Source organism: Hyperolius riggenbachi, chromosome 8, assembly GCF_040937935.1.
Source record: "Hyperolius riggenbachi isolate aHypRig1 chromosome 8, aHypRig1.pri, whole genome shotgun sequence".
In the NCBI taxonomy this organism is placed as follows: Eukaryota; Metazoa; Chordata; class Amphibia; order Anura; family Hyperoliidae; genus Hyperolius; species Hyperolius riggenbachi.
The window spans coordinates 251,420,295-251,445,282 of record NC_090653.1 but is presented as its reverse complement, the minus strand read 5'-3'; the positions used below and the strand labels follow the sequence as shown (position 1 = coordinate 251,445,282).

Genomic DNA, 24,988 nt, shown 5'->3' with positions numbered 1-24,988 from the left:
ATAAGGGTGCGTAGAGACGGACAATTACTGTCTTCTGCAGGGATCGTGATTCTGTGCCGCCAGACACAGTTTGGGACTGAGTGCTGTACAGATGTGTGGCTCGCCCCTATGGAGGGGGAAAGAGTATATCATACATTGTAACATGTGACATATGGGAGGATACACTGGAGAAACCTTGCTGAAACTACTGGAGAGAATGAATCTGCATAGACACACTATAAAAGACCAGAGAGAAAAAATGTTGCTGTACTGTCAGCCATGGGCGTAGCAATCACCCCTGCGACCCTTGCCATGGCAGGGGGGCCCAGACGCTTTGGGGGCCATTCCACCTCCCTCTCCCGTACTCAAGTGCAGACAATTGGCAACCCCCCCCCCCCATTCACTCACGAAAACCATGTGCAGGAACGTGTGTCATTTTTTTTGCTGCTTCCAAAGACAGCTTCACAGCAGAACACTCTCTGTTGCCATTCGCTGGCTCCCAATCCCGTGGGGTTTGAGGACAAAGGGGGCCCCATGCTATCATTTTGCAGGGGGGCCCTATTAAGGCTAGTTACACCCCTGCCAGTGTCAGCCATCATTTTTCCCAATCAAAAAATATATATTTCAAAACGTAATTTTAGAAAGATAAACCTAATCAACGGAAACATCGACTCACTATTGTTCTGTGTTTTTTTTTCATCTCTTTAGCGGTAATCCCGAGTCAGGCTCGGGACAGAAATCCGCAGCTCAGAGCGGTAATCCTGTGCCTCAGTGAGTTATATGCAGGAGCTGCTGCAGATCACTCGGTGGTATGTTTTTTTTTTCTTGATTTTAGGGTCTAAAAGCTTGTGCAAAAATTGCACGGCTTTTAGACAATAAATCTGGAAATAATCATAATGCCAGGGAGGTTTTAAAACCCTGTTAAATATCTTCATGGCCTTCACCACTGTGACATTCTTTCCTACGGAGTTCCTGGTAGAATGGCTTCTTTTCATTCGGAGGTTCATGTTTTTTAATCATGTATCACTGGTTCATATGATTCATCCATGGGAGGACTTCCAAAAGCTAACCCTATAGCCATGTTTGTTAAACAGGAACTTTACTGAAAAATAGTAGTATGGGGAAAAAGTAAATCAATACACTGCAAAGTGAGAAGTTAAAAAACAGAAGAGAGAACAAGAAATGATTGATATTAGCCATGTAATTTGTTCATGTTTTTTGGTCCACAATGAGCTTGCAGGACAGCATCTTTACTACTGGCAGACAAGGAAAAAAAACTATACAACACCAACTGTCGTTATCTATAACTACACACACTAAGAATGTGATAGGCTAAAAGATCTTTGTTTATAGAGATTTATGCCCCGAAAGACTGCGTGGCAGTTGGAAACAGACATTACTTCCCACAATGCAATGACGATCACAGAGAGGGAACTGTCAGAGCCATGGCATCACATTGTGGGAGGGGTTTCAGCACATTATTGGCCACACAGACCCCCTGATGCACTATTAGAGAAAATGTAAAGATTTCTTGTGGGAAAGGCGATGTAATCTACTGACTAGAAAGAATTTCAATCCTTGGCTAAAGTGTATTTGAGGCGGATTGTGACCCAAAAAAACAGATACTTACCTACCAAGAGGAAAGCCTCTAGATCCCCCAGAGCCTTCTCCTGTCGTCCTTGTCCTCACCGTTGCCAAGCGATGACCCCTGAAACAAATCTGATATGTTTTCGTTGTGGCGCTCCCTGCTGTGTACAAGCATGGCTGTACTGCACTTGCTTGGGTATGGCCATGCGCGGTTCTGTGCTACTGTGCTGGGGCGGTCCTTTGCAAGTGCAGCATGGCCGTGATTCTGCATAAAGAGGAGCACTGACGCAAACTTCAATAGAGTCCAAGGCAGTGGGGGTCTGGAGGAAGACATGTGAAGTCTCTTGAGGATCCAGAGGTTTCTCTCTTCCTAGGTATAAGACTACTTTTTAACCCTTGAAAATCTTCTGAAAAGTCAGGGGTCGTCTTATACGCTGGGTGTCATTGATGCCGGGTGATATGCCCTATCTTAGATCTCACTGCTGAGGACTGTAGTGAAGCAGCACAGGCGCACATGTGCGAGATCTGAGAAGCAGAGAAGGAGGTAAATAGGATATGAGGGCGGGCCAGACTGGTGAAAGAGGCGTGTTTTATGGGCACAGCATGATCTATTCTTCCATACCGCTCTGATAAACAGGGAGAGCTTACCAATCCACTTAGGGAGAGGGAGAGTTTACCAATCCAACCAGTTAATTCCCTGTACAGTGTTAAATATTGGGTACCACATACAGTACAGCACCAGTATCTGTTCATATATAGCACTAGTATATGATTTTTAACATTTTTATTTGGTGTGCGTGTCTGTGTCTTATACGGCGAGTATATCCCAAACTCTATATTTTAACTGGAAAAGGTGGTGGTGGTGGTGGGGGGTCGTCTTATACACCCAGTCCCTTATACGCCGGAATATTATTATTATTATTATTATAATTATCTATTTTTTATGTTACAATCCACCTCAGGTTTTCTTTAAACCCTTAGCTCACCCTACCTTTCCTTGCGTTGAAAGACATCCAAGGCTATAATTACTAGGTATTGCCCAACAGTGTTGATCCAGGGATTTTATCTGATTGCCATCTGGAGTCGGGAAGGTATTTGTTCCCTTTTGGGGCTAATTGGACCAAGCCTTGTAAGGGTTTTTAGCCTTCCTCTGGATCAACAGGGATATGTGAGGGAGCAGGCTGGTGTTGTACTTTGTTCTCTGGTTGAACTCGATGGACGTATGTCTTTTTTTCAACTCAAATAACTATATGTAACTATGTAACACATTTTTCATTTTTTCTTTGTTATCTGATCTTCCACTTTAGACCTGCTGGAGAAATCTAGAGTCACATTCCAGCTCTCCGCCGAAAGGAGCTACCACATCTTTTACCAGATCCTGACCAACAAGAGGCCAGAGGTTGTCGGTAAGTTAATTTAACCATATACACATCAAATGCAACATTCTCGGTGACTGACTGTGCTGCAGGGAGCTCAACCTTCTAACAAACATGGCTTCTGTCTGCAGAAATGCTGCTCTTGACAACAAACCCGTATGATTATGCCTCCATCAGCCAAGGAGAGATTACCGTAAAGAGTATCGATGACGAGGAGGAGCTGATGGCTACCGACGTACGTAATGCCGATAGCTTGTCTTAGGACCTGCTGTGAGATTAAACATGCAGTAGTAACGTGTTTGTGGGTTTTGCAGGGCGCCATTGACATTTTGGGCTTCACGCCAGACGAAAAAAATGGCATCTACAAAATGACTGGTGCCGTCATGCACAAGGGCAACATGAAATTCAAGCAGAAGCAAAGAGAGGAACAGGCTGAGCCAGATGGCACAGAAGGTGATTGGCATTTTACACTTTACTTAGCTATGTATAGACATGTATAATTAATGTCGGTAGTGCGGATCGAGCTCAACCCTGCGGCCAACACTATGGGGACTGAGCACTGTACAGACACGCCGCTTGGGTATATCTAAGCGGCATGAACTTTTCGTTAGAAGAGGCATGGTTGACGGCATGGTGCATGACGGCGTGGCTTCCTGTGGGTACAGTAAGGAGGTGTGAATCCGGTCAATTGGGCACCACAATCGGTAGGCATCTAATACACGCCTGTGTTATTTATTGGTAATCGATCACCCAAGCATTGATTTGGCCGCCTTATGTGGCTAGTAGCCGATTAGCTACTATATAGTAATTTATCTTTGAAACTAATGATAGCCAATTGGCTGCACATGTCATTTTTTTGGGTGCGGACATTATGAGGATAGTTTTAGGCACTTGGGGGGGGGGGGGGGGTCAGGGTGGGTTAAGCATTAGGTGGGGGAGTCAGGGTTCGGCACCCGCAGGGAAGCTAGGGTTAGGCATTAGGTGGCGGGTTAGGCAGCTACAGCAGAGGGTTAAAGTAAGAACGGGTGTAGTGCAAAGTAAAATATTGGTAATCTAAATTACAACTCATGCGATAGAGTCGCAAAACATACTCTACTGCATCTGGGCAGCCATACTGTTCTCCCTTGCTTCTACTACCGGGTTAGCGGTCTAAGGGTAGAAGCTCATCTTGAGAACCCAATTGCCTCGTTATTTCCGTCTCAGGAACACCCCATTCGGATGAATGGAGGTCATAGCTTGTTGTTGATACACTGACAGCTTGCCATAAATATAAACTGAACAAAGCTGTGAAAGCCAAATTTGCTAGTTGAGTATTTAAATAGACCCCTCAATTTGGCCACCCCACAAACCCGGTATATCTCCTGTGTAAGTGAGTGCACAGCTTTGTTGACATCATCATATGTGGCACAAAGGGGAATGGCTGTTAGCCATTTCTGTCTGTGCTTCTGCTCCAATATAGAGCATATGGCCAAAGTCACATGGGAGCAAGAGATGGTCCTGAAGTACAGTCACATAGGGGAGTCAATGGGCCAAGTGGCACTCCTGGCAGGGCCGGATTTCTGGGAATGCCACAAAGGCCTAGGGCGATAAAATCAAATAAGATCAGAAGGGCGGCAGGACTTGGAGAAAGAGAAGAGGTCATATGTCAAAGTAAATCATCTCTTCTGGTCCCGCAGCGCAGCCAGACAGCAGTGCCCTACTCTGCACTATTAGAGTTCCACAATCCCTGCATCTCTCTCTCTCTCTCTCTCTCTCTCACTTCCTGATGTGTTATGACAATCCACATCCGCTGTCACCTGATGATCCATTCCTCTGTATGATGGACATTCAAGTTGATGTGAGAAATACCAGGGATTTACATTACAAAGCAGATAGAACTAAGTTCTGCTAAGTTTTAATACAGGCATTCACAGACATCAGTGAGCTCTGCTAGTTTCTTTCCCTTCTCTATTTTACAGCCGTGACACTGACCCTAGCAGCTGTTAATTACACTCTTTAGTAAGCTTAATTTATGACTGTTTGTCTTTTGTTTTTTTCTTCCTAGCCAGCACTGATCTATTGTCTGCTTCAGTTAACTCTTTCCTGACTCATTTTCTGTCCTTCAGCTCCTACCATCTATGATAACTGCAAGAATAAAAATGCTGTTTGCTTCCCTTTCATTGCTAAACTGTCACTTTAAAGGACACCTGAGCTGTTACTACCTCTATGCTAGTGTGTATGGTTTGGCAGTAGAGCATTGTACCATCTTAGCCATCAGTAAAAGCAGATAGTTTTGAATCAGGATGATGCCATTTATTGGTTTAAAAGAAAAGCCTTCTTCAGACTTTGTTCCTGTATACTGTCAATATGTAAGAGCATACCACCATATGTACATTCAACACTCAAAAGAGATACATAGATTTTTCAGCATCATTCAGATGCTTTAACTATTTCCCGACTGCTCCACGCCAATTGGCGTGAGCAGTGCGGCAGCCCCTGGACAGCTCCACGCCAATTGGCATGAACGGCTGTCTATGGGGCTAGCAGGAGATTTAGAGAGCCTGTCTAATTCCCCTTCATCTGTGTCTAATCACAAGTTGTAATTTGATCTCTACCCTGTGTCACCTGACTGCTACAACATCTAAGCTCATTTGAAAGCACAGGATGTTAACAATATGTCTGCTTCCATGAAAGCAGGAAGTAGACACACTGCAGATTTATTGAAGGATTTGTATCAGCTGTAACAAAGAAATGTTTTTCTTTAAAGATTATGTTGTTGCATATCTTTTAGAGCAGAGAGGAAGTTTTGACTTCAGGTCCACTCTGCTTACAACAGAACATCCAAAGTAGGTCTTGACAGGATGTTTGTTACTTACCTGTTCTCTGTTCTCTGTTTTGGATGGGCTTCTCTCTATTGCACTGCCCTGCCACCTGTTTGTGGCTCTGACTGCAGCCAGTTGCACACAGAGGACAAAGAAGCAGCACATGCTCTGGCCACTTGCGCTCCCTGTAATTTCTCACTCCTGCCCAGATGTGCATAGCAACCGAGGCTCGTACAGTGTTATGCATTCTTGACAAGTACCGGTCATACATCAGCGTCATTTCTCAAGTATGCATGCCCAGAACACTATCGGCTGCTGTGCATATTCTGGCAGGAGCGCAAATTACAGGAATTATTTGTTGAATGGGGGCAGAGCAGCACAACTGAAATGAGCCCATTCAAACCAGTGATCGCTAGTCAGTGTTGGACAGAATGTTTATTGGTGGTGGTGGTCGGGAGGGGGAGGGGGGTTGGTGACAGCAGGCCTAGGGCACTGGAGAGTACAAATCCGGCCCTGACTCCTGGTCTGGTTATTTCAGTTGTAGCAGCTATAAGAAGAGAAGGAGGCAGTACCTATGCAGAAAGTAGATTTATTGCAGGTAAGTATGCAGGTGTCTAGCAACTCGAATTTGTGATTCAAATGAGGCTTAATTGCCTCAGCTGTGCGGCTGGTAGAGAGGGGGTTAGTTACCCATAAGTCCGTTGTCTTCTCTGCGTTCCAAGTGTCTTGCACGCGTCCTTTGGGACGCGTTGCAAGACTCACTACCGTGCACTTCCAGCTTCCGGCCATAATGGCCTTGATTCTTACAGCATTACTGAACGAGGTAATGCAGTAAACAGCAGACTTTACCGAGCACTTAGCAAAATGTCAATTCATAAAGGTTGTTACTAGACATGGCCCGAACGGTTCCAGGCAAACTTTGGGTGGTTCACCCTCGCCGGCCAATCAGGCTGCACTAACTCCTGGAGCCACTCCCCCCTTATATAAGGCAGGCTCCGCCAGCCATTACACTCACTCGTGTGCCTGCTATAGTGAGAGAAGGGAAAGCTGCTGCAGACTGTTTCACCTAGGGAAAGATTAGTTAGGCTCTTGGCTTGTTAGCTTGCTCCTGGCTGATTCTTATTGCTATAATAGCACCCCACAACAGCTCTTTTGAGAGCTAATCTTGTTCTTATGATCTATTTTTTTTCTGTGTGTCCCACTGATCTAACACTTGTGTTGCATAGACAGCTTTTGTAATTTATACTGTGTGTGTGAGACTGCCAGCCAGGTCCAGCACATTCAGTGACTACCTGTGTGTGTGATAGGCAGCTGCACATTGTAATACCCATAACTGCATATACCAAGCTGTTGTGTTCGGTGAACCCACCTCAACACTGCGTATACTTACCTACCTTTTGTGTTGAGTGAACCCACCTCATCAATGCATATACCTACCTTTTGTGTTGAGTGAACCCACCCCATCACTGCATATACCTAGCTGTTTTGTTGAGTGAACCCATCTCATCACTGCATATACCTAGCTTTTGTGTTAAGTTAATCCACCTCATCACAGCATATACCTAGCTGTTGTGTTAAGTGAATCCACCTCATCACTGCATATACCTACCTTTTGTGGTGAGTGAACCCACCTCATCACTACATATACCTACCTTTTGTGTTGAGTGAACCCACCTCATCACTGCATATACCTAGCTGTTTTGTTGAGTGAACCCACCTCATCACTGCATATACCTAGCTACCTAGCTTTTGTGTTAAGTGAACCCACCTCATCACTGCATATACCTAGCTACCTAGCTTTTGTGTTAAGTGAACCCACCTCATCACTGCATATACCTAGCTGTTGTGTTGAGTGAACCCACCTCATCACTGCATATACCTAGCTGCTGTGTTCAGTGAACCCACCTACCTTCGTGAGTGCACGCAATGTGATATACCACTCCGTGCATACCTGTTAACTGCTGCACCTGTGTGACTGCACTTTATATTAGTCAAATCAGTGCATACCTTTCACTTCATCCCCCCCCCCCCCCTCCCGATATGGAAATGCACAAAACAGGTAGCGGAAGAGGTAGAGGCAGACCCAGAGGAAGGCCACCCGACACCAGCAGGTCTGTGTGAGGTAGTGTTGATGTGATTTCATGCGGACCTGGCCCAAAGTACAGTGCTCAGAAGAAGGCACCTCCCATCACCTCCCAAGATTGTCAGGACGTGGTTGACTATTTAACACAGAACACCTCATCTTCCGCAGCCACCAGCGCTACTACAAGTACCACATCCACTGCATTTGACAATTCGCGGGAGTTATTTGGTGGTGAAACCACAGATTCACAGCCACTACTGCTACAATATGTATGTCTGAGTTAGGTGGCGACACTATGGACTTAACGTGTGAGAAGGAGGATGATGAAGTGCCTGCTGTTGGTACAGTTTTGGAGTTGTCTGAGGCAAGCGAAGCTGGGAAGGATGATTATGATGATACGGATCTCACATGGGTTCCTAAGAGACAAGATGACCAAGGGGACAGTCAGAGAGGAGTAGGAGGAGACAAGTTGCTGAAAGAAGCAGGGGGAGCTCGTTGTCAGAAACAGCTGGTGGCAGTGTCCGGCGCCATGTATCGCCACCTATGGGCAGCCAGCCAACACGCCCTTCAACATCAGCTGCTGAGGCCACCATAGTGCCCACACCCCAGGGTGGCTCAGTGGTGTGGAAAGTTTTTGATGTGTTTGCCTTAGATCGGAGTAAAGCCATCTGTTCTCTCTGTCTCCAAAAATTGAGCCGTGGAAAGGCCAACATTCACGTAGGGACAAGTGCCTTACGAAGGCACATGGAGAAAAGGCACAAACTGCAATGGGAAGAGCACTTGAGCAAAAGCAGCGCACAAAAGAAAAGCCACCCTCCTTCTCCTCTTCCTCCTTCAGGTGCAGCATCTTCAGCCGCTTTCTCCCTTGCATCTTCACAGCCACCCTCCTCCACTCCGCCTCTGCCTTTTAGCGGTTCCTGCTCCTCTGCCCACAGCAGCCAGGTGTCCGTGAAGGAAATCTTTGAGCGGAAGAAGCCAATTTCTGCCAGTCACCCCCTTGCCCGGCGTCTGACAGCTACTGCGGCGGAACTGTTAGCTCGCCAGCTGTTACCATAAAAGCTTGTGGACTCTGAGGTTTTCTGTAAATCTGTGGCCATTGGGACACCACAGTGGAAGATGCCAGGCCGCAATTATTTCTCTAAAAAGGCGATACCCAAACTGTACCGTGAAGTAGAGAGGCAAGTGGTGTCATCTCTGGCACACAGCGTTGGGTCCGCGGTCCACCTGACCACAGATGCCTGGTCTACCAAGCACGGTCAGGGCCGCTACATTACTTACACAGCCCATTGGGTCAACCTGGTAATCGATGGCAAGCAGGGAGTAGGTGGCTGTGCAGCGGACCACCTTGTGACACCTCCACGGTTTGCAGGCAGGCCTCCTGCCACCTCCTCTCCTTCCGCTACATCCTCTTCGCTGTCATCCTCCTCCTCCTCCTTGGCTGAGTGGCAGTTCAACTCTACTGGTGCTGCGATCTCCTCTCCAGCTACACAGCCCCATCTCCCCAGAGCCTATGCTGCATGCCAGGTACGACGGTGTGACGCCATCTTAGGCATGTCTTGCCTCAAAGCGGAGAGTCACACTGGAGCAGCTCTAATGGCTGCTCTTAACAAACAGGTGGATCAGTGGCTGACCCCGCACCAGGTGTAGTTCGGCAACGTGGTGTGTGACAACGGCAGCAATCTCCTTTCCGCTTTGAATTTGGGAAAACTGACACATGTACCCTGCATGGCACATGTGCTGAATCTAGTCATTCAAAGATTTGTGTCAAAGTACCCTGGCTTAGCAGATGTCCTGAAGCAGGCCAGGAAGTTGTGTGGGCATTTCAGGCGGTCTTACACGGCCATGGCACGCTTTGCGGACATTCAGCGGAGAACCAACTTGCCGGTGAGATGCTTGATATGTGATAGCCCAACTCACTGGAATTCGACCCTGCTCATGTTCTCTCGCCTGCTGGAACAGGAGAAATCCGTCACCCAGTACCTGTACATTTACAGTAGATGGACACAATCTAGGGAGATGGAGATGTTCTGGCCACCGAACTGGACACTGGTGCGAAATGCATGCAGGCTCATGCAACCTTTTGAGGAGGGGACCAACCTGGTGAGTCGCAGTGAAGGCACCATCAGCGACTTGATCCCCTACGCTTACTTCCTGGAGCGTGCCGTGCATAGAGTGGTGGATCAAGCTGTGGAGGAGCGTGAAGAGGAACAGTTACGGCAGGAAGCATTGTGGGATCAATTCACATCAGAACCAGATGTTTCCTCAACACCTGTGGCAGCACAGAGGGGGGAGGAGGAGGAAGAAGAGTCTTGTGGGGAAGAAGAGGAGTCAGACTCGGATGATGAGGAAGGTGTTTCTGTGGAGGAGGAAGAGGCGGCGGCAAAAGAACAACCGCAGCAGGCATCGCAGGGGGCTTGTGCTATTATATCCCGTGGTATTGTTCGTGGCTGGGGGGAGGAAGAGGACTTACATGACGTCACTGAGGAAGAGCAAGAGGAGATGGATAGTACGTCTGGATCCAACTTTGTGCAGATGGTGTCTTTCATGCTGTCCAGCCTGTTGAGGGACCCCCGTATAAAAAAACTCAAGGGGAATGAGCTGTACTGGGTGGCCACGATACTAGATCCTCGGTATAGGCACAAAGTGGCGGACATGTTACCAACTCACCAGAAGGCAGAAAGGATGCAGCACATGCAGAACAAGCTGGCAACTATGCTTTACAATGTGTTTAAGGGTGATATCACACCACAACGCAAAGGTACAACTGCCAGTAATCCTCCTCCCATGTCCACGCAGGCAAGGACAGGACGTTCCAGCGATCTCATGGTGATGTCGGACATGCCGACATTCTTTAATACAACGCCTTGCCTTAGCCATTCTGGATCCACCCTCCACCAACACCTGGACCGGCAGGTAGCCAACTACCTGGCCTTGAGTGTGGATGTAGACACTGTGAGCAGCGATGAACCCTTGGACTACTGGGTGTGCAGGCTTGACCTGTGGCCAGAGCTGTCCCAATTTGCCATCCAACTTCTGTCTTGCCCTGCCGCAAGCGTCCTGTCAGAAAGGACCTTCAGCGCAGCTGGAGGCATTGTCACTGAGAAGAGACGTCGCCTAAGTCACAAAAGTGTTCAGTACCTCACCTTTATCAAAATGAATGAGGCATGGATCCCGGAGGGCTACTGCTCGCCCCAAGACTAAGTCAGTCCCCACACACAGCATCTCTGCCTGCAGGCCGTGTGACTGACTGCCTGCCCCAAGACTAAGTCGCTCCCCACACAGCATCTCTGCCCGCAGGCCACTTCACTGCCTTCTTCGCCACCACCAACAGGGTCCAGGACTCCAGGTGGATTCCTGAATTTTTAAGGCAGCTGCTAGCAGCGTCCGCTATACTAATTTTTCTGGTGCGTGTACATGCCTGCCTCATTTTTCTGCCTGCACTGCAGCTGCAACAACAAAACAAAAGGCATGTACATGTGCCAAATTCCCCTTTATGATCATTACCTTGCCGTGGTGAAGGAGCTTGCGTATCACAATGAAGCAATGACCGCCAGCTATATGAGTGTCTCGGGGGTTGGCACACCAAAGATAATAAGGTCGTTGCTTCATTGTGGTCAGACCAAATTTGATCAGCTGGATAGTCACAGTTCTGTCATTCAGCTAACTCAGCCCGGCGACCATATGGGCTGGAAAGCCACCATCACCTGCACTCTGGCCATGGTGCGCGCAGTAGTCCAGCACGGCCGTCAATACACAAACAGCTGTTTGCGGTGCGTTACACAGTGAGTTTGGTGTGTCAGTGTGAAGCAGTACTCTAATTACACTCCCTGATTGATGTATACACATGCAAGAGGCCTGCAATTTAGCATTCAATGTGATTTCTGCCTATAAACCGCTGCTTTGCGTCACATCCAGAATTTTCCCCGGGACTTTTGGCATGTATCCCACTCCGCCATGCCCCCTCCAGGTGTTAGACCCCTTGAAACATCTTTTCCATCACTTTTGAGGCCATCACTTTTTGCGGTTCGCGAAAGTTCACGCAAACCGACTTGTGCGATAAATACCTCAAAATGTCAGTAAATGTCAATTCATAAAGACTAGAGCATGCGGTAAAGCCCAGACACATTACCGGCAGCTCAGGTGTGTCAGAAACAGTATGGAAACAGTATGGAGACTGTGCGGAGCCGTGACTCACAGAAGCAGAGAGGTATAAACCATGACAGACAGGAGCAAAAAGCCAATAGAAACAGCCCCTGTCTCCTGCAAGTCTTGCTGATCAGATGTTAATAGGATGCGATGCCTTCTCGGGGGGGGGGGGGGGAGAAGAGAGAGTGGAACAAAAGAAGTTTCCCCTGTAAGCCTTCAGACATTTAAACCTTTAGGTTCATGTTTGAAGATGGGGAGGAGCCAGTGGGGAAATCTCTTAAGCATGGCATGTTTAAAGTTTCTTGGCGTTTATGTAAGCTCTGACAATAAAATAAAATGTGAAGAAAGACTTATGGACAGATTCAGAGGGAGCAGAGGCAGTATAACAAACATGTATATTCCAGAGGGATGTCGGGGATGCCTTTTACTATTGTAATGCCATCACTGCACGGAACAGCATGTAACAAAACGGAGACAACTCCACACTGCTCTGCTGTCACCGAACAGGTTTTTTTCAATAGAAGCCCACTTTTTTGGTAAGTTACCAAACTTCTACCGCATCTGTAAACATTTTTATGAATTACCAAACAAAAGTCTAAAATACAGAATGTGGTATTTCAATGACCTGATTTTTTTTATCGCACAGCCCTTTATGAATTGATGTGCTAGAGGTAGACTGATACAGGAGGCGCCCCGAAATTTGTGATAGATTGGTAAATTTGCATAAAATAACTCAACAGAGTTAGTATTAGTAAAAAATAGATTTCCAATTTATTTAAAACAAAAACATATAGTGCACAATGACAACGCGTTTCTCGGGGTAAGCCGCTTCCTCAGGCCTTGTACATGCCGGCCCTATAGGGGTAGTCTAGGGACAGTCTGACGGCACCCAAATTGAGGCCAATGTGAATTACGGCTATATTAATTCTCAGACAGTAATATGGCTGCCGTCAAAAGATGGAGCCCAAATTACTATAAAACAGCGTAATTCGGCCACCAGCAATAGCTGGCAGCCAAATTACGTCTTCACCCTAAGTCCACAGTGGCATGGAGGTTTTTTTTGGCTTTGCCCAGTGCCCAAATTTCCTGGCGCCTTAATTACGTGCATGCCTTGAGCAACCTTGCCAACATCCCTCCCCACTGTATTCTAGGTTGCTGCCTCTCTTGCCTGTGCCTTGGCCCAGACCTGGCCATATGTTACAGTATAATACAACAGCACACACAAACCTTGACTGTGAGTCAATGAAATCATACACATTATGTACGAATTTGGGAATTAAATACATTGCAAATATGTCTAAAGTGTCTTCTCAAAAAGCCATAAACCCTGTTTTGTGTGAACTCTGATTTTCTATTCTATTCTAACTCTGCAGTTGCTGATAAAATCTCCTATTTGATGGGTCTGAACTCTGCTGACCTGCTGAAGGCTCTGTGCTACCCCAGGGTCAAAGTCGGCAATGAATATGTCACCAAGGGACAGACTGTCCAGCAGGTAATATGGCTAGGTGTTGAAAAGTTTTGGTTTGTTACAATGTAATGTTTAGAAGAAGTGACTTACTGGGATCATCCATAGGTTTACAATGCCGTTGGCGCTATCACCAAATCTGTCTATGAGAAGCTCTTCTTGTGGATGGTCATCCGTATTAACCAACAGCTGGACACCAAATTACCAAGGCAGTTCTTCATTGGTGTGCTGGATATCGCTGGATTTGAGATCTTTGATGTATGTAGAAAGATAAAATGCTAGCAAAGGCCATGATAACTGTACTGTGAATGCCAACATGTAAATAGTAATCTGTGACTTCTTCTCTAGTACAACAGCTTGGAGCAACTTTGTATTAACTTCACCAATGAGAAGCTGCAACAGTTCTTCAACCACCACATGTTCGTCCTGGAGCAGGAGGAGTACAAGAAGGAGGGAATTGATTGGGAATTCATTGATTTCGGTATGGACTTGGCTGCCTGCATTGAGCTTATTGAGAAGGTGGGTGTCGAAATTACTCAATTCCATGATCAAAATCTTATAAAGCCCTGAGTTTTAGTAATTGACTTCTGTATACAGCCAATGGGTATCTTCTCCATCCTGGAAGAGGAGTGCATGTTCCCCAAGGCTACAGACACTTCCTTCAAGAGCAAGCTCTATGACCAACATTTGGGCAAGTGCAAAAACTTTGAGAAGCCCAAACCCAGCAAAGGCAAAGCTGAAGCCCACTTCGCTCTGGTGCATTATGCTGGTACCGTGGAATACAACATCACTGGCTGGCTGGACAAGAACAAGGACCCACTGAACGAAACGGTTATCGGCCTTTACCAAAAGTCTTCTGTAAAGTTACTGTCCATGCTCTACTCCAGTTATTCTGGAACTGACGGTAAGTCTTCCAAAAACAGTGGATGCAGCTTCGCTGGAATTCTCAAAATCCTGAAAGACCATCTAACATGATACTATTATCATTTCAGCTCCTGACGCTGGAAAGGGTGGGGGGAAGAAGAAGAAGGGCTCGTCTTTCCAGACAGTGTCTGCCCTGTTTAGAGTAAGTGTTCTTATTGTGGAGGAAACCTGCCCTACTCTCATGTAGGTCCAGAACAGTCTGACTAGGATTTTTTTTTACTTTATTTTGACAAAGATTCTGCGTCACTGAGCAGTGGGTTCAGTTAATCTCCACTTTGGGTGGTCCTCACCTTGGGCTATCAATTTGGGGAAGGAGGGAGGTGAAGCTATTGACTTGGGCTGGTTATTCTAGGTCCTTCCATTTTCATGTGAGTGTTTACCTACCCATTGGAGCTCATTCCATTTGACGGGATGGACAACATGATGCAAACAATTCAAAGCTGATGCAAATTTTATGCAAATGTATGCAGATTGAAAATTGACCAATTGAATGCAGGCAGTGCAACATTTGATTTGTTTTCAGGTTGCATAAAATGAGCACACTGTTTACATCATCACATTGGTCCGCCCCCTGTCTGTTTGTAATGTCTGCTTAGTGGTGTGGCCTTGATTTTCTCCCCTTCTATCTCGATTATTACTGCTTGCCCTTTAAAGGGGCCCTGAGCAATAGATAATAATGAAATCGGTACTTACCCGGTGCTTCCTCCAGCCCACCGTGGCCGCGTGGTCCCCCGGCGTCCTCCTGGCTCCTCTGCTGGTCCCGCTGGTGACTTCATTACCGGCGACACCCAGGCCGAGTGTCGGCCCAACGCTTCCTGAACGGTGACGCTCTGCGTCATCACGCCGGTCCTCTTAAAGTGTACCTGAAAAAAAGAAAAATGGGTCCTTACCTCGGTATCGGGATGCCTGTGGATCCTCCAAAGGCTTTCCCTGTCCCCCTTCACTTTGCCATTCCAGCGCTGGGACCTTTTGAAGCATAACAATAATTAACATAAGATTTTCATAGACTCTAAAAATATTAGTACTGCCTTGATCAGCTCCGGTATATCCATATAGTAATCCTCCCCCCCAACCACCATACAGTTTAAGTTTTGTGTCTTGTGGCCACAGGATGTGGGAACATCAATCAGGCCTCCTGTACTCATAGGCCCTATAGCACTACCTGAAGTTTTTACCATACCATGCTTCCCCATTGCACATTTTCCACACTGGTTGATGTTGTGGGACATCAGGGTTGCCCCCCTTGCCCTTCCAGGGAGCTTCAGGTTTCTGTTCCATCTTGACAGCTTTATTCCTATTGATGCTGTTCTTATCAGCAGTTGGCTGATGGTGTAACGGTTAAGGGCTCTGCCTCTGACACAGGAGACCAGGGTTCGAATCTCGGCTCTGCCTGTTCAGTAAGCCAGCACTAACTCAGTAGGAGACCTTTGGCAAGTCTCCCTTACACTGCTATTGCCAATAGAGCGCGCCCTAGTGTCTGCTGCTCTGCTCTGGCGCTTTGAGTCCGCAAGGAGAAAAGCGCAATATAAATGTTATTTGTCTTGTCTTGTCTTATACAGACTTTAACCATTTCATTATACATTGGGCGCCTCCTAGTGTTATCCTTTATATAGCGCCCAACTTGGTCTTTTGAGCTTTATATTGTGCAGAACTTTACGTGGAAGCTCTGAAAGGGAACCTAAATTGAGAAGGATATGGATTTTTCCTTTTAAAAGAAAATACCGGTTGCCTGCCTCTCCTGCTGATCCTGTGACTCTAATGCTTTCAGCCACAGTGATTCATCCACTACTGCAGCCAAAGAGATCAGCAAGACTGCCAGGCAACTGGTATTGTTTAAAAGGAAACATCCTTAACCCTTTCAATTTAGGTTCCCTTGAAGTACTGTCCTTTTTTTTTGACTGTTATTATTAGGGATAGAGCAGGGGATTACTGATTTAAAAAATAAAAAATGTATGCATTAACAGAGGTGTGGTGGGGGTGTGGCTGGAAGGGCGTCTGGGCGGGTCTTGTGCACAGATTCATTGTTTTCCGTGCTGTCCCTGGTTATCGTCTATGGGCCGTTTCCACTATCGCGAATTTGCATGCGTTTTCTGCATGCAGATTCGTATAACCAATACAAGTGGATGGGCCTGTTTCCACTTGTCAGAATTTCTGTGCGGTTTTGTGTGCAGGAAAAATCCGCACGGCAGAGCCATCAGAATTTGTGCACCGCAAGCTGGTGTGTGATTCACATACAATGTATTTAATAGGAAATTTGCTATGCGAATTTTACCGCAAATTTGCGTATGTTTTTGCATAAAATCAATGTAAACACACATGCACTGAAATGGTTAAATTTGCATACTTACTAACATATACGAAAACATAAGCGAATTTGCGGTAAAATTTCCGTGACGAATTTGCACCGCACAAGTGGAAGTGGGCCCTTAGGGAATTTGGGGGGAAGAGGGTAAGTCTGCTGAGGTGCAGACTAGCTATCCAAGCATATTGTTTATACTATATCTGTACTATTTAAAGTGAACCTTAAGTCTTAAAAAAATGAGTTTTACTCACCTGGGGCTTCCCTCAGCCCCCTGCAGCTGATCGGTGCCCTCGCCGTGTCTCTCCGATCCTCCCATCCCCATTGGCGGCTACTTCCGGTTTCGCCGTCAGGACCCGACAGGCTGGGAACGCGAGTGATTCTCTGCGTTCCCAACCACAATATCGCCACCTATACTGCTATTGCGGCCTCCCTTGAGTAAAACTCATTTTTTTTTTACTTAAGTGCCTCTTTAAGGCCTAGTTCACACTAGAATTTGCAAGCGCTATCTCAAGCGCTAAGTGCTTTTGTGTGGCGTTTTTAGAGCGATTTCCATTTTTTGTGCAAGCAATTTTGTATGCGTTTTCATTTTGCAATTATGTGTGTGCAGACAAACAGGATGTACACTCTGACCCCGAACTGAATGTATTTTAAAGCAAATTTGCTTGAAAACACTCACAAAATTTATGTTCAAAGCGCTTTTAAAGCGATGTGCAATTTTTCCTATACCTTGCATTGCAATAACCCAGAAAATGGTGCAGGACCTGCATTTGCAATTGGGAAGAAAGCTTGTAGCTCGTATGAAAACACTCACATAGGATTTCATTACACAAGTGCTTTTATAGAGCTTTTAGAAATGCTAGCGATTAAAAAAGACTCAAAATGCTTATTGGGCTTGATTCACTAAACCGTGATAAGATAAATATCACACCTTATCAAAGATATCACATGTTATCAAAAGTTATCACTTGTTATCAAAGTTATCAAACGTTATCAAAAGTTATCACACGTTATCAAAGATATCACACATTATCAAAAGTTATCACACCTTATCAACGATATCACATGTTGTCAAAAGTTATCACATGTTATCAAAAGTTATCAAACGTTATCAAAAGTTATCACTTGTTATCAAAGTTATCAAACGTTATCAAAAGTTATCACACGTTATCAAAGTTATCACACATTATCAAAAGTTATCACATGTTATAAAGATATCACATGTTATCAAAGTTATCACATGTTATCAAAAGTTATCACACGTTATCAAAGATATCACACGTTATCAAAGTTATCACACATTATCAAAAGTTATCACACCTTATCAAAGAAATCACACGTTATCAAAAGATATCACATGTTATCAAAGTTATCACATGTTATCAAAGATATCACACGTTATCAAAGTTATCACACGCTATCAAAAGTTATCACACGTTATCAAAGATATCACAAGTTGTCAAAAGTTATCACACGTTATCAAAGTTAACATGCCTTATCAGAGTAGCATAGCGAGCGATACGAATGTGTGCCTGCTAATTGGCAATGGCACGCATCCTGCCCTGAGCCCCTGCGGGTTTGTAGCGCTCACTATGCTGCTCTGATAAGGTGTGTTCACCTTGATGACGTGTGATAACTTTTGATAACGTGTGATAACTTAGATAACGTGTGATAACTTTTGATAACGTGTGATAACTTTGATAACGTTTGATAATGTGTGATAACTTTTGATAACCTGTGATAACTTGGATAATGTGTGATAACTTTTGATAATGTGTGATAACGTATGATAACTTGGATAATGTGTGATAACTTTTGATAACGTTTGATAATGTGTGATAACTTGGATAATGTGTGATAACTTTTGATAACGTGTGATAACTTGGATAATGTGTTATAACTTTTGATAACGTGTGATAACGTTTGATAACGTGTGATAACTTGGATAATGTGTGATAACTTTTGATAACGTTTGATAACGTGTGATAACTTGGATAATGTGTGATAACTTTTGATAACGTGTGATAACTTGGATAATGTGTGATAACTTTTGATAACGTGTGATAACGTTTGATAACGTGTGATAACTTGGATAATGTGTGATAACTTTTGATAACGTATGATAACTTGGATAATGTGTGATAACTTTTGATAACGTGTGATAACGTGTGATAACTTGGATAATTTGTGATAACGTGTGATAACTTTGATAAGGTGTGATATTTGTCTTATCACGGTTTAGTGAATCAAGCCCATGGTGTGAACCAGCCCTAAGGCTGTATTTGTTTTCAATACCAGCAGCTCTGAATGGACAGTTTGGAGTACAGGAGTAAAGGAGTGAATTGCGTGGCTCTGTCTAATTCTGCTGTCCAGAAATGAGGATTTGTTTGTTGGAGGTGCGCTGAAGCTGACAATAAAAATACTTTGTTTTGTATGGTACCTTACAGGAAAATCTGGGTAAGCTGATGACCAACTTGAGGAGCACTCACCCTCATTTTGTGCGCTGCCTGATCCCCAACGAGACAAAGACTCCGGGTAAAGATATAGCTTTAAACATGAGATTGTGTAAATTAAGTCATTGTTATCCAAACTTTAGTTATAAGGTAACAAGTATGTTATGAATCGCCCGCCAGGCACTAGATGTTCATGACAGCTTGTGCATTGTGCACCTGTAGATTTGGCTGTAACAACTCAGTGACATTAGTTTCTGCTGAGCTGCAGTGCAGTATTGATGTCAGCAAAGGCTTTCATTCATTCCCGCAACATAAAGAAATAGTGTAGAACACATGAATGAGCCTTTTCTTTTGTTCAATGGATTACCGATTGATTTTATAAAAGTATTCTATAAATGTTTGATAAAACATCAGCTTGACCTATGGGGGGGGGGGGGGGGGGGGCGAGGGATGGGCCGGAAGCCAGGAAGGGGGGCCCGTTCCTGAACCTATCTAATGCAGAGCGGCAAAGGGACGTTATACATGCCTGCTCTTGGTGTGATGCAGGTCCTCTCCGCTTCCTGTTGATTTTAGAACTGCCGTGCAGTCATCCAACCATCATGCGGGGACTGAGGCCACATGGTGATTTGCTGGCTGCACAGCACTTGCAGATTCACCAGGAAGTGGAGGAGACCTGTATCGCATCTGGAGCAGGTATGTATAATGCTCCACCACTCTGCATTAGATAGGTACGGGACCAGATCACCCCCCCCCCACACAGCTACCTAGCCCCCCCCCCCATCCAGCTATAGTTACGCTGGTGCCTCCTCAATCACACCAACCCCACAAGTAATACAGCTCCAAAATACTCACCTAATGAAGAAGTCCAACTTAAAAATCTCCACCACAGAGATCACCAAGGCACCAATCGAACAAGCATGGTGTATTTTTGCTTTAGTTGCATTGCCAAGGTCGTTTCAGCACGCTCATCCTAGGGTTCCATTAAAAGTTATAGGAATCTGGTGGCCAGCCATAGATCCAACTCCAAAAGTGTTTTAGCTGCACTCAGCTCGGGAAAAGTAGCGTTAGTTTTCCTGGAACTCAGAGCTAGAGATGGCCTGAATGGTTTGCATGCGAACGGTTCCACGCGAACTTTGCGGAAGTTCGATTCGCCCCCCATAGTAAGCCATTAGGGTCATCTTTGACCCTCTACATCACAGTCAGCAGGCACATTGTAGCCAATTAGGCTACACTCTCTCCTGGAGCCACTCCCCCCTTATAAAAGGCAGGCAGCACCGGGCTTTACACTCACTCGTGTGCTTGCATTACTTAGTGAAGGGACAGCTGCTGGCAGACTCTCATAGGGAAAGATTAGTTAGGCTCTTGTAGGCTTGTTAGCTTGCTCCTGGCTGATTGTTATTATTATTATTATTTATTGAATTTATAAAGCGCCAACATATTACGCAGCGCTGGACAATAAATATATACAATGATAGAAGGATGACAGACATAAGGTTATACAACATAGAACAAAGTTAAACATGCAAATTGTTCAAAATACATGATCGTGTGATATGGGCTGGTTAGGTAGGCCCAGTAATACAAGTACAGGCTGTCATAGGACAGGAGCACACAATCCTGTAGATTACACTAGGGAGTGGAGGACTCTGCCAGAGGCTTACAATCTAAAGGGTGGGGTGGAAACACTAGGTGGGGCTGTTAAATACTCATTAGAGAGTTACTGTGCGGTAGGAGGTGGGTAGGCCATCCTAAAGAGGTAGGTTTTAAGGGCTTGCTTGAATGTGTTGAAAGAGGGAGCAAGTCTGATGGGTGGTGGAAGGGCATTCCAGAGGGTGGGGGCAGCCCTTGAGAAATCCTGCAGGCGGGCATGGGAGTGTGAAATGCGTGGGGTGGTGAGGCGAAGGTCGTTGGAGGATCGGAGGGGGCGACCTGGTGTATACCTGTGAACAAGCTCCGAGATGTAGGTAGGGCAGGTTTTGTGCACAGATTTATACGCCAGGCATAGAATCTTGAAAGTTATCCTGAAACGGATAGGGAGCTAGTGCAGGGATTCACAAAGGGGAGATGAGGATGCGGAGCGGTGCGAGGAATGGATGAGTCTTGCAGCCGCGTTCATCACTGATTGAAGGGGGGCAGTGCGTTTCAGGGGGAGGCCAGAAAGGAGGGAGTTACAGTAATCAAGGCGGGAGATGATTAGGGCATGGATATGCAGTTTGGTCGTGTCTGGGGTTAAGAAGGGGCGGATCTTGGAGATATTACGGAGGTGGAAATTGCAGGCTCTGGTGATGTTTTGGATGTGTGGGATGAAGGAGAGGTCAGAGTCCAAGGTGACTGCTAAAGTCCAAGAGTCCAAGGTGATTGCTAAAATAGCACCCCTCAACAGCTCTTTTGAGAGCTAATGTTCTCCTGATGTGTTTTTTTTTGTGTTGCCCACTGACACTGACATTATACAGCCCTATCTGTTGCAGCTGGATTTTGGTAATTGCTATTACTGTGCCAGCCAGGCCCTGCCTAACTATCTATACTAGGACACCTACCTATGCCTACCTAACTACGGGGGCACCTACTTACCTATACGGGGACACCTACCTATGCCTACCTACCTATACTGGGTCTCCTACCTATGCCTAGCTAACTACTGGGGCACCTACCTATGCCTATCTACCTATACTGGGACACCTACCTAAGCCTACCTACCTATACTGGGACTCCTGCCTATGCCTAGCTAACTACTGGGGCACCTACCTATGCCTACCTACCTATACTAGGGCACCTACCTATGCCTACCTACCTATACTGTGACTCCTACCTATGCCTAGCTAACTACTGGGGCACCTACCTATGCCTATCTACCTATACTGGGACACCTACCTATGCTGGGACTCCTACCTATGCCTAGCTAACTACTGGGGCACCTACCTATGCCTATCTACCTATACTGGAACACCTACCTATGCCTACCTACCTATACTGGGACTCCTACCTATGCCTCCAGGTGTTACACCTCTTGAAACATCTTTTCCATCACTTTTGTGGCCAGCATAAATGTGTCTATTTTTCAAAGTTCGCATCCCCAATTCCCCATTGAAGTCTATTGCGGTTCGCGGAAGTTCGCGCGAACCGAACCTTTTGTGGAAGTTCGAGTTTTGGGCCATCTCTACTCAGAGCCACCATCTTCACCTAATAACTGCATTTTCCCTGCTTCATGCTTAACATGACTGTTAAAGAGACACTGAAGCGAAAAAAAATATATGATATAATGAATTGGTTGTGTACTATGAATAATTACTAGAAGATTAGCAGCAAAGAAAATATTCTCATACTTTTATTTTCAGGTATATAGTGTTTTTTCTAACATTGCATCATTCTATAATATGTGCAGATTACACAACACTCAGCATTCAAAATGAGTCTTTCAGAGCAGTCTGTGAAGTAATGAACTCTCCTCTGGCAGAGGAAAAGTAAACAGTTCAATTACAGTTGAGATAATAAAAGTCAGATAACAGCCCTCTCCACGACTAACTTAGTCGGAGAGCTTAAGTGAGGCAAAAAAGCTGAGTTTTACTCAGCCCCAGTAGTATCTGAAGTCCATCCATGTCCTCCTGGGGTCTTTTGTTGTGCCTCTGTCCCTTCAACAAAAGTGAGCATGCATGCCTCGGCCACATGCCTCCTTGAACTTGGAGAAGGACTTAGGAGTACTCATCGACAACAAGTTAAATTATTGTATTCAATGCCAAGCTACTGCAGCTAAAGCTAATAAAATGTTGGGATGCATTAAAAGGGAAATAAAAACTCGAATTACTAGCATAATATTGCCCCTTTTTAACTCTCTAGTAAGGCCACATCTGGAATATGGAATTCAGCTCTGGGCACCACATTACAGGAAAGATATTGCCGTTTTAGAGCAGGTGCGGAGACAAGCAACAAAATTGATATGAGGGAAGAAAGGTCTCTACTTACCAAGAAAGGTTAGATAAACTGTGTTTATTTAACATGTATTTAACATGTATAAATACGTCAGAGGGCAATATAGAAGCTTGGAAGATGAGCTTTTTGTCCGTAGGCTTTCACAAAGGACTAGAGGACATGCCTAATGATGTTGTTCCAGGGATTTTATCTGATTGCCATCTGGAGTCGGGATGGGATTTTTTTCCCTTTGGGGGCTGGTTGGACCATGCCTTGTAGGGGTTTTTCACCTTCCTCAGGATCAACAGGGATATGGGAGGGAGCAGGCTGGTGGTGTACTTTATTTTCTGTTTGAACTCGATGGACGTATGTCTTTTTTCAACCCAAATAACTATGTAACTATGATTGTCCTTTGGCCAGGCTTGTTGTGTGCATGTGCAGTTGCAAGCTTTATGATATGAACTGAACATGTGCAGAGCGCTTCTGGCGATGGAAGTCCGATTGAGAAGTTTTTATAAATATGGTATTTTCCAAAATGGCCACTACAACCCAGAGTAGCTTACACATCCTGATATCTATGTCACAATGCTCATTCCAGTGGCTAGATAGCTGTCAGGCAAGTGAGTATATTCTTACAAGGATTTTCTTTATCACATGACAGCTACCAGGTTATAGTTTGACCATATTTTACTCCTGTAGTATTCCCTTTGGAAGTCTCTGTCCAGACGTTCTTCTAAATTTGAAGAATTCCTTTTGAGCAGTGTCCAGACTTAAAGAGGAACTGTAAGCTGAAACATTACTCACTGCCAGCAGATAGCCTGTGTCCAGTTTATAGGGGAAAACCTGGTAATTTCATATATTAAATCCATAATTTTGCTGCTTTTTCAGCTTTAAGGTGGAAGCCCCGCCCACTTCACGGGTAGGTCCGCGGGTGTATAGTAATTATCCTGCTGCGCAGCCTTCTGGGTAACATGCAAAAACGTCACAAGAAGCTCTCTTTGCAGTTAAAAAAATGAAAAGCTGCGTCTCTCCCTGTTACCAAGGCAGCTGAGCTGTCTGTCTGTATTCAGAGACGCTGTGAGGAGAAGCTGTCGGGACTCGGTAGCACTGCGTTAGCAGAGGAGTACACAGTGCTATAAATTAAAGCTTTTTTTATGTCATCTAGTTGTGGCCAGCTCCATCCCTTTCCCCTCTTCAATGCTGCTCATTCATTAGACGATTGCCTTCACGAGGCTTAGCTGCTATCTGCTGATGGAGTGTAAAGCTAAGTACTCACGGGGGGACAATTGTAGCTGTCGCTGCACACGGGAGCGTGTGCGCGACAGTTCGGCGACAGCTCGTCGCCAAGTCCCTCTGCATACACACGGCAGCAGAGGGATTAGCGATGCGGCGGAAGCTGTCGCCGAGGTTCCTCCCCCCCGCCGGATGCTCCGTGTACTGTGTGTGGGTAGCTGTCGCTAGCCCGCATACACATGCGGGGCTAGCGACAGTTCCGGCGAGGTTGCGGCGACGGCTGTAGCCGGCGATTGAACATGTCAATCGCCTGGCGACAGCTCCGACGGGCGACGGTTCGGGGCGCGCGCGTCATACACACGGGCGAACCGTCGCCGCAACACGCGCGTGCCACGTGGTTGCGTTGACGGCCGTACCCCGTGTGTATGAGCCTTAAAGGTCGCAGGAAGACCTCTCATCAGAGCCGGGACAAGGTCCTCCAGCACCCAAGGCTGAGACACCAAAGTGAGACCCTCCCACCCCAGCCGTCACATACTGATTGCTATTAGACTAAGAGGCACCCCAGGGCCCCCAACACCTTAATCTCTAGTTATCTGGCTTGTAGTCACTTCCATGTATCTCCTTTTCTTATTTCTTTGTGCTTCAAACACAATTAGGAATGACAGCTGAATGAATTGTGCGCCCCTCCTACACTGCACCCTGAGGCTGGAGCCTCTCCAGCCTATGCCTCGGCTCG

General features: G+C 45.8%; 1 protein-coding gene across 17 annotated transcripts in view; it reads left to right on the top strand.

Moving 5' to 3' along the window:
• LOC137527742 (myosin-1B-like) overlaps positions 1 to 24,988 on the top strand; it is a 469,182-nt gene that overhangs the window by 404,119 nt on the left and 40,075 nt on the right. For all 17 annotated transcript variants that reach the window (XM_068248583.1, XM_068248582.1, XM_068248586.1 and 14 more), the window contains 9 exons: positions 2,874 to 2,972; positions 3,074 to 3,177; positions 3,257 to 3,395; positions 13,346 to 13,464; positions 13,546 to 13,695; positions 13,786 to 13,956; positions 14,035 to 14,341; positions 14,430 to 14,503; positions 19,108 to 19,195. In XM_068248583.1, coding sequence (XP_068104684.1) covers positions 2,874 to 2,972; positions 3,074 to 3,177; positions 3,257 to 3,395; positions 13,346 to 13,464; positions 13,546 to 13,695; positions 13,786 to 13,956; positions 14,035 to 14,341; positions 14,430 to 14,503; positions 19,108 to 19,195 — 1,251 coding nt within the window. The remainder of the gene's footprint in view (positions 1 to 2,873; positions 2,973 to 3,073; positions 3,178 to 3,256; positions 3,396 to 13,345; positions 13,465 to 13,545; positions 13,696 to 13,785; positions 13,957 to 14,034; positions 14,342 to 14,429; positions 14,504 to 19,107; positions 19,196 to 24,988) is intronic.